Raw genomic sequence first — 10,294 nt, forward strand, 5'->3', positions numbered from 1 at the left:
AAGAGTTTTCCCGTCTACATGTACCATTCAATTCGGCCTCTGGAATTTGCATGGCTACAAACAACACAGTACAACACGTTCAGTTATTTGGGCGCCACCACAGTACTGGATTTATCCGGAACTAATTAAATATTACTAATTATTTACTGGGTATTGTTCATTTTAAAATCTCGAAACTTCCAAATCTGCACTTCAGAATATAACATGATTTCTGCATATATATGTAACATGTATTTTCTATTAACCTTTGAAACTTCCCCTTTTTGTACAGTTCGCTTCAGTCACCCATTAGAAGCCCAAGCGAGTGTTATTGCTTTTCATCCATTACTCTAGTCTGCCAGTACAAATGTTACAATCTTATCCTAATTCTTTCTGAATGACTTGACTTGAAGAAGCTGAACTTTCATTGTCGAAAACACGGGACCGTGGTGACCCAAGACAACAAACAGCAGCTCTAACTTTCTACATTTCACCTTGTCTGTGCCCATTTGGAGTCCAGCCGATTTTTGTGCCACGGAACGATGTGTTTTTTAGGCTATAAAGTGCACTGTGCGGAAAGCTCGAATCATTTGATGCCGTGTGCTTGCAGCACTGCTCGTACAGTCACACTAACACGTTGCGCAATGTTAGTGCACGTTAAAGAACGCCAGGTGGTGGACAGTAATTCAGAAACCTACACAGTGGAATCTCCAATAGCCCATGTGCATCTTTCGGACATTAAATTCCTCACACCTTATCTCATCATTTGGTAATACACCGACCTAATTATAAGCGCTGATACCGGCTACGAAGCAGCGTTTCCGAACTCAGGCGTACGTGACACCGAAATTGTAATTTTTTTACGTAGACAAATTGACCTATTGCATAGTGAGGCTTAAAGCTCATCCAGCTCTGCTCAGCGAAGTGGCGCTATCCGCGCGTGATATCACTGCGTGAGAAAATAGGATGGCCCTCACAGCGCTGCTCGGTGAAGGGCTGTCACTATGATCGCCTGCCGCTGCCATCGCCATCCTTCATTCAGTCATGTCTAGTCTTGCAGGCCTGTAACACCACTTATAATGACCTTCTAGGCGAGTATAAGGGCGTTTGGTGGCGACAATTATCGGCTTTCTAGTAATCTGTGGCAGGCTAAAATCATCATCAACATCATCACCATCATCTTCAGCCTTACTACGCCCACTGCAGGGCAAAGGCCTCTCATTTGTCTCCAATTAAGCATGTCCTTTGCCAGCTGCGCCCACCGTCTGCCCGCAAACTTCTTAATCACCTCCGCCCACCTAACCTGCTGCCGCCCACTGCTACGCTTGCCTTCTCTTGGAATTCACTCCGTTACACCTAAGGACCACCGGTTAACTTCCCTTCGCATTACATGCCCTGCCCAAGCCCATTAAATCCTCTTTATTTCGATCTAAACGCCCTGGCCATAATGCGGACTGCTTAAATTCACGGGAGAACAAGATGTACGAATGTGTCGTGACGGCCGCTTACGTCCGTAGCCTCCAGACACGAAAAGAGCCATGGTCAGCAAAGCTTGAATGACTGAAAAGACAGAAAAAATATGCATATGAAAATCCCACAAGCGCTGAGGACAGCAAAAAAATTAGGAGGGTAATGGAGCCTGTCCACTAACAATCACAGAATGGTTGTTTTCCCGTGACGAACTTTATTCTGCTTCTATAGATCCTTGTCAGAAGCGCTCTCAAAATTGAGCACAATTGAGTCACAATAAATGGTCCGCTCAAAAGTTGCTCTTAAGACGATATGATCAGTGCGTTTTCTTAGTTTGATCTCAGACAAAGCGGTGTTGCTTTCCCTGGAAGAGAACACCAGATAGTTCAAATTTCGCACTACGAAAAAAAAGAAAACATTTTAAATGTGTTCTTTATTCTTTGCTACCTCTTGCCTCTTGCGCTGTAGCTGCGCTAATCTCGAATCAGCAGACCCAGCAATATGTTTTGTTGCAAAACTGAAATATCTCTTCCATCAGTTCTGTAATTATTAAATAATTTCCGCATCTAAAAATGAATCTCTTGCTTGCAATAGTTGGTTCATGTGCGCTGGGATGGCCATTTATCAGTGCCTGGAGTAAACACCCAATTTCCTTTTCAATTTTAAATTTGCTGAGGTCATAAAGTTTGGCGGGACGGGAGAACTTAGAACGTTGTAAAACCGAGCGCTGCACAAGCGATATTGGTCACAACAGTTTACAGAATGCAAGTTCTCGCAATAATTTTATTCCTGCGGTGTCTCGTCAAAGAGCCGTCTGGTAATTTTACCGGCATTAGAAGTATGCTCGTTCCCACACACCTTCGTGCGTTTCAGGCTATTGGCTGGTGTGAGAGCTCTGAAATAAATTTTCTTCCTGCACAACCGAAACGAATCCACTTTCTAGCCGATAGAACATAAACCACTAACTTTTCTATAGCAGAAAATGTTCTTCAGAGTATGGTTCCAGAAAAAAATTGGTCAGCTTCTTTAAGGCGTAAAACCTTACCATTATTTTTCTTGACATGATCACCTTTACAGAATGACAATAGGTAAATGTGATTGAAAAATTACGTTCACCATTAGTACATTCAAATTAGAGGGGAGTTCTGTTCACTATCTGCTAGCGAAATTAGTAGTTGATTAACACGATTCGTTGTATAATTCGTTCATTTTACATCTGCATCGAAGGTGACCGAATGAAATTTCATACTGCATAGAATGTATATGGCAAATCGCCAATTAAAAATCATTTTGAAACTAAATGGTCGGAAAACAGTTGTCATATACTCGAGGCATAGGACGCGGGTGATGGAGACGATCACGATAGAACTCAACGCAGAAGAGGCGTTGCTATACGGGCAATTTATTCACGTTCCAGCCCGATACCACTGGGCGCCAAGTCACTCCTTGAAGTGCGATAAAGGGCTACTAGCCCCATGCTCTTCAAACAAACAAAACGGCAATACAAACGAAACATGCAGAAAGGTATTCTAAAAAGGTTATAATATTTACAGCTCTATTTTTTATTCTGTTCATTTTAATCAATGCGGTTTCCTTCCAAAACTTAGTTCGCACGCAGCGCCGCTCGCCTGCCCGTGCACAGTAAACAAGCAACAACGTGCAGGGGAGATAGGTATGATATTTGGCGTGCGTTCGTGACCGAATCTCCAGTAGCTGCTTATTTCACGGAAGTTTTTATGCTATTTTTCATAATTTTCCTTCCCTTCATTACCAACCGATCTGTTCGCCAACATTTATGAAATCACATGGTCATGCAGCGTCCTGTCGTTCTGCAGGCAAAGTTGCCAATCGGGATCGAGTGCATGGGAGCATGAAGCTGCGTTTAACGTGGACAGCGTCCAGCACACAAACGGGATTGGAAGCCCCTGTGTGAAAGCAGTGTTATATTTCTTTGTGTTCGCATAGAGTCAATTTTATGTGGACCATCTGTCTAGACACTTAATAGCAATATGGCTCTTGCTGATTAAATCACCAGTACGTGAGACAGGAAAAACCTTGTGCCATCTGTGCATAAAGTTTAACTGATGTTGGGAGCAATCCTTAAAATATTGTTGTTATAGAAATTTAAAAATTAAGAATGAATGGTTCTAGACTGCTATTTTGGTAGACACCTAATTCAGGAAGGTGCACATTACACGAGTTTATAGCAAGAAAAATGACCTGTTTACGCTTGTTCCGTAATGAATGAAGCTGATCAAGACAAGAACAGTGAAACATTCTGGAGGTCAAATGCCTGAATGGACCCATCGATAATGACTCATATTGTGCTCTTATTTTTGATACCTTCAAAACACATTCCCTCTTGGAAAAACACGGCAGAAAGAGCATACCTTTCTTTGCGAAACACATATAGAAAATTTCTAATGAAATCTTGCTTATGAAAGAAGTAGTCGACTATCTTTTTCTATCCCTTGATACTACTTCCGAAAGCAGTGGTGAAACCAAAGTGATACGGCAAATCAAAAATCATCTCAGTTGTTACTGAACACTTGGTGTATTTGGTCTGCATATGAGAGGGAAGAGATTCAAAAACGTCTTGTATGACGCAATAAATTTTTTTAGTCTATTTTGGTGGAGGTGGCGAAAAACTTTTTTGATGTTCCAAAAGGGAGCTTGACGTCAGAAGACCCCGCTACATGGTCGGTATCCTTAGTCCGGGACACCGCACGACGAGGCCCCTCTCGCGCCCGCTTTACCAGAGCCCTTTGGGACTCCAGTGTGAAGCAGTTGAGGAGGGCAGTCTCCCTTGCCACTCAGGTAGGGGCAGGGGAAGGGAGAAGGCGAGGATTCTGAGTACATCTCCACACCATATGAAAGATATCGCACGTCTCTCCACAGTGCGGGCTGTCCTTTCTATTCTGGAATCAAAGTGTTTAACTTGCGCAGGACAGAGAAGACTTCCTGTCTGCAGGCCCGCAGAGTTTGCTTCTCCACCTTGGCCTTTGGGAGGGGCCGGGTAGAGGCCGGGGCTGTAGGAGTAATGAATTAAATTTTCGTGGAACCGCAGAAGCAGTAGATGAGCTTCTGAGCCAGGAAAGCTAGGATGAGGAGCCCGGTGTGTAAGCGCTCGGGCGGCCTCATTGCCTCTTAGCCTCTGTTGGCCAGGAGCCCAGATTGTGTTTGTCTGAGTTGCATCGACGGCAGCCCGTCTTAGAATTTGTGAAGCAAAACGTAATATTGCCCCTGCAATTTAGTGTTCACAGGCCCAGCGAGAGTCTGTGATAACGGTTCTTAATTTTGGATCCGCGGCAGATGGAGCTATTGCGACTTCCTCCGCTGGCGTTGAGTTTGGGGCCCGAAAGGACAGCCCATCCACATTCATTCCCCGGTGGACTACGGCAGCCGTATGGAATCCCGCGGTCGACGGCCCTGTTATGTCCGCGTAGTAGAAGCCCTTTTTAGATCCATATTACCTCTCAAGTGCGCGAGACCGCGCTTGCCATCTGCATGTTACAAGAGAGGCAGCCGTACAAAACGGTCACTAGGCGTCAGCTACATTGCGAATGGATAAACTTCCTCGGAATCCGCTGAAAAGAAAGCAGTAGATTCCGAAGTGGTCCTTTTGAACATTTTTTGACCGCTTCACCAGATGTCACGTAGTAGTGACAGCAGTCAGAAAGACAGCTCAAAAGTCTTCTGAAAGAAACTGTTTCTTGGGCGAACCTACGCTGAAAAAGATCTGAATGACTCGGTGATATCATAGCAACAAGCGTGCTCGATGGTCGTCTAACAGAATGTCTGCAGCTCCTGGCCGCGCTCAATTTAAAGCTGCCAAGCAACTTTCGAAATAAAGAACCTATAGTACCTACAGCAATCTGGAAAAAATGTGGAAGCAGTTTAGCGAGGCCTCCATCAACAGTGATAAAATATGGTCGCATCACGCCTCACAAACAAAATGATAAAACCAAGTGGTGGTGCCTTTGAACGTGAACGAATGAACCGTTCAAAGATTCGCGCCATTATTCAAATGCACATCACACGCTCAAAAATATAAAGAAAGATAGCAGCAAACATTCTTGTTCATCCAAGCGCATTGTTTCCACAAAAAAAAAAAAACGTACGGAAAAATTGAAAGGTCAGGACTACAAATAGAGGAAACGTTTAAGACCGGCTTCAAATTTATCGTGATCATTGGCAGATACAATAGTGCCCAGGAGCTGATTCCACTTAAGGATGGCGAGGAGGAAAGACCAGGGGAAAAAAAGGTCAGTACAAGCATAGGTTGGTTCGATTATCAGTTGGTGATCAACGCGTGTAAAAATGTGACGTGCCGGTGTGATACGCGACATTGCAAAGGATGAATGACTGTGATATAATTTGTGGAAAAAGGCTTGATTTGCAGAGTTTATTATCCCAAAGCGACTCAGGCGATGAGAGACGCCGTAATGGAGGGCTCTGGATGATATAGACCACCTGGGGTTTTTAACGTGCACTAATATCGCACACTACACGGGACTTAAGCTTATCGTCTTAATCGAAATTCGACAGCCGCAACCGGGATTGAACTCGCGTCTTTCGGTTCAGCAGCCGAGTGCTATAACCACTGAGCCACCGTGGCAGCGTTGTGGAAAAAGGACAGAACAGAAAACAATCTCCGTCGTTCGAAAAAGGTAAATTGATATCTTTTTTTATATATCCGTTACACTCGATATCTGTAATACTTAGATATAAATCATCTGGCATTACTTTGGAAAGAGCCTAGTTTCGTTACTGGGTATGATTGATGCGGGTACAACATCGAGGAGGCGTATTCCACATTAGAATTCAATAATGAATTGCACACTGACAGCTTTGTGTCTGCGTTTGCTAAATGAACGTTGCGTCTAAGGAAGCCAAGCGTTTTCGATACCTTGTTAATAATCGCATCATTGTGATTCTTCCACGAAAGGTGAAATGCTATTTGAACGCCTAAATGCATGATGGTGGGTACTGCTTATATAGGCACATTGTTCAGAGTGTAGTGCATGATACACGCCGGCCCGGTGGATCAGTGGTAATGGCGCTCGGCTGCTGACCCGAAAGATGCGGGCTAGCACCGGCCACGGCGGTCGAATTTCGATGGAGGCGACATTCTAGAGGCCCGTGTACTGCGCGATATCTGCGCCGATTAAAGAACCCCAGGTGGTCGAAATTTCGGCAGCCCATCACTACGGTGTCCCTCATACACTGAGTCTCTCTGGCACGTTAAACATTCATAAACTTAACTAAAGCTTCGCATGGGGCTAGAAGTCATGACAAATCTGATTAGTTTTGTTTCTGGGATGATAATTTTCATTTGCCATTGTGTGCACCAGTTGTTAATCTTGTTAAGCTCTGACTGCAAAAGATTTGCATCAGTAGGGTCGATAATCTGTGCATACCTCGCAGTCGTCTTCATATAATCGGACTGCAGAATTCTGGTTATTATTTATATTTTATAACATGAACAAAAATAATATAGGACTGAGTAGACACCCTTGTGGTATTCCAGATTTAACATGGGAGAGACACGATGAAGGACCATTGACAAAGACTGATGGCAGGTGATTGGTCAAAAAACTTCTGATCCAGAAGATAACCTTCGAGTTTTGTATAAAGTTTGCCGTTTTTTTATTAGACACATGTAAGAGACTTTATCGATTTGTTTCGCGAAATGAACAAATACGGCGCCTATTTCAGAATTAGCATGAACAGCGTTGTGAATGTCTGTTACAAACTCGAACAGCTGAGTCTTGCGAGATCAACTATTTAGGAATTCGTACTGATTGACAAAAAAAGCAAGTGTTGCTTCATGATAGCAGATGATAGCAGATGAAATTATATGCTCAAGTAATCTGCAGGTTGTCTTGGATAACAAGTTTGGTCTGTGATTTGATGAATTAGAATCGTCGCCAAATTTTAATATGGGCATGACACCACTAATTTCCCCGTCGTTCGGGGCCCAGGCCACATCAATAGACTGGTGAAAAACAACGGCAACGACGAGGCAATTTACAGGCTTTGTTATTTTGCGTAGTTTCGGCCATTTTCCATCGACGTCGGGTGCCGAGTTAGCAGGGAGGTATGGTGTATGGCGGACGATACGCCTACTGGAGTGGCTGTTATTTCAGGCATAGTTGAATTAGCTTTGGACATTGCAGGTCAAATGGTAAAAGACTCTCATCTGTGAACACAGTGTGTACAAAAATTGATAAAATTCTGCTGCGAGCTCAGCTGTGGAAAGGAGCTTTCCGTGTTTGGACATTGATACTAAGAAGTTTGCACTGCAATTGGAATTAAGAACCTGCTAAAATTTGGCGGGATTGTTTTTTAACAAATGTGAAAGGTAACTCTTGTACACCATTCTGTTCGCGGTTGCAATTCTAACTTTTGTAAAGCTGCACGTTCATGTGGCATTGATTCCATCCAATCTTGTTCAGATGCTGACAGTTTAGCTGTTGCGTACAACCGCTCCTTTTCCATTTTACGTAATATAACTCTCCTCGTGAACCGCGCGCATTCTATGGATTTGGTGACGGTGACTTTAGGCACATACGACTCTATTAGCAAAGTTAGTTCATTATGAATAAAATGCAGTTTCCATTTACATCTCCCGAGCTGAAGGAACCAAAACGGCGGCAGTGAATAATGACGATTTATTTAGAAGTATGTCAACATCAACTCTGCTGTAGCGAAATATGACTGTGATCGCTTTTCTTGGCTTATTTCTAGTTAGCATGAGATCGCAATGCACAATTTGTAATAAATGACACTACCTGACGCGTTTATAAATAAAGTGTCTGGTTGCGATGTCAGCGCAAGGCCTGAGAGGTTAATCGCCACGCGTGTGTATAAAAACCATTTGGTGGAAGCTGGCAAAAAAAAACGATTTTTCGAGAGCAAGTATTCGTTTTCTTTAAATTCCCGGTTGTAGTACGACACTGTGTTTGTCGCACACTTACCCACCAATAAGCTCATATCATTAATGGGCCGCTCTGACACACAAACCACTGTGTGAATCACAATTCTCCGTTTGAAAAAAAAAAAAAAAAAACTCAATGAATTAGTGAAATGCGAGAGAGAGAATATTTTGGTTCAGAATTTTTTATACCAACTATAACCATCAAAGTCTAAGCATTTACTGTGCAAGCAGAAACGAGATATGTGTGGCTGTGGGCCAGACCAACCCTGATCATTTTACCTTGACAAAATTTCAGATCTTTAACATTGATCCTCTTGAACTGGCAGAGAACTCATCCGACGAATTGGCACGTATTGCCCGGCAGAAGTAGAATTTGTGCATCTTGGGATAAAGGTTCAGGCTTTAAAACCTAAAGAAAAATAGCTGAAGTGTATCGTAGAAACTAATCGCATATTTCGTTTAAAAAGCAGAACGGTTGCTGCTCAATTGAAATGCTGTTTCAAGCGTTCGGAGCATATTCTAATTAGTAGCATGTGTTTCTACATGTCGATTAATACAGATAAATTCACTGATGGAAGTAAACAGCTTTAACTGAAACTGAGATACTTTTCAGCAGCCACTTTATGCTTCAAAAATTTGCTAAGACTAGCCATTCGCCTTAACGGTGGAGGTGTTGTAAATTAAGAGAGATTTCTCCACGAAGTCAATGGTAAGAAAACGAGCAGCAGAAGCATTCACAGTTTTCCGCTATCTGTATTGCTCAGTCGAAAGGCGGCCAGAAGCGCGGAAAACAACTCGGAGTATATCGAGGACACCAGAGGGCACGAGCTACTGATACGGCCACACGAAGCAACAGCAAAAACTGAACTATTGCTTGCAGTGCGTGGCGTCACACAAAAATAGCTGGACGCAACGAACATCGCAGTGTGATGGATTTAATCACGATGAATGCCTAGGAAAAAAAAAACGAATTTCACCAATGTCCGTGGCACTACGGCCATCGAATTCCAAACTGCTTCCCATGAATTTAAGTGCCCACTAATAGCGACAAAAACACCCTAATTTCACTTTATTTATGGTAAACATTTCTCTCTAACCTCACATGTCACACTTTCGTACTTTTATACGCGCAGTGGTTGCATACACTGCTTCTTTGTACCTCTTACAGGCTACTGCACGAGCGAGTTATGAAAGTAATTGTTAAAGATTACAACACGGCTGACCACTTAAACGCTTCCATTCGGTGCTGTCAATATGCGAGTTAAATTTTTTTATTAAACGGCTTTTTATGCACCTGACACAACCTGAAGGCAGAGTCTTAATTTTAAAATGAACCGCATTGATATGTACTAAACAAGCATATTGAAAGCAAAAACTTTCTAATTATGAGTTATGACTGGTTCTCTACGCATTCGTGCATGTAGCACTGAAAGTTTTCCCTCAAAACAAAAAGTAGTCAAACATGACCGTGCTTTATGTTCTCAACCTCGTCTGCCTTGCGTCGAATGGAACTTTTATATTTTGGCAAAGGAGTGCAAAATATGGGAAGGTGTTAACTCACAGTGCCGCTCTGTATACCAAGTGCCTTTTACCACCATGGTCAAAGGAAGTACGCTTCTGCTGCATGCGGCCGCGACGCGCCAAATGGGCAAGTGGAGCAACGCGACACTATCGCCCTTTAGGCGTGCGTGCTTCGCCGTGGAGGACTCTGATATGCGCGTCAAATTACAGAAGTGGCGGCGACTGTCAGTCTAACGAAGCAACTTTGGCCCTCTTCAGATAGAGGCCGCGCGCTTACGTCTAGAGCACCGAACTCTTAGCTGTCGCAAAGGAGACTTGAAGCTCGGCTGGTTGTGATTACTGCTCTGGCATTTGATGTTAATTCTTTATTTCCGACGTGCAAAG

The 10,294-nt window shown here is 43.3% G+C and overlaps 1 protein-coding gene across 1 annotated transcript in view; it reads right to left on the reverse strand.

The window, feature by feature from the left end:
* LOC144098155 (sushi, von Willebrand factor type A, EGF and pentraxin domain-containing protein 1-like) overlaps window positions 1-10,017 on the reverse strand; it is a 112,868-nt gene extending 102,851 nt beyond the window's left edge. The window contains exons 1-2 of the mRNA XM_077630682.1: window positions 9,951-10,017; window positions 1,489-1,539 (exon numbers count right to left, since the gene is read on the reverse strand). Of these exons, the coding sequence (XP_077486808.1) occupies window positions 1,489-1,539; window positions 9,951-9,987 (88 nt within the window). The 5' untranslated portion in view covers window positions 9,988-10,017. The remainder of the gene's footprint in view (window positions 1-1,488; window positions 1,540-9,950) is intronic.
* Between the last annotated feature and the right edge of the window lie 277 nt (window positions 10,018-10,294).

Source organism: Amblyomma americanum, chromosome 7, assembly GCF_052857255.1.
Source record: "Amblyomma americanum isolate KBUSLIRL-KWMA chromosome 7, ASM5285725v1, whole genome shotgun sequence".
In the NCBI taxonomy this organism is placed as follows: domain Eukaryota; kingdom Metazoa; phylum Arthropoda; class Arachnida; order Ixodida; family Ixodidae; genus Amblyomma; species Amblyomma americanum.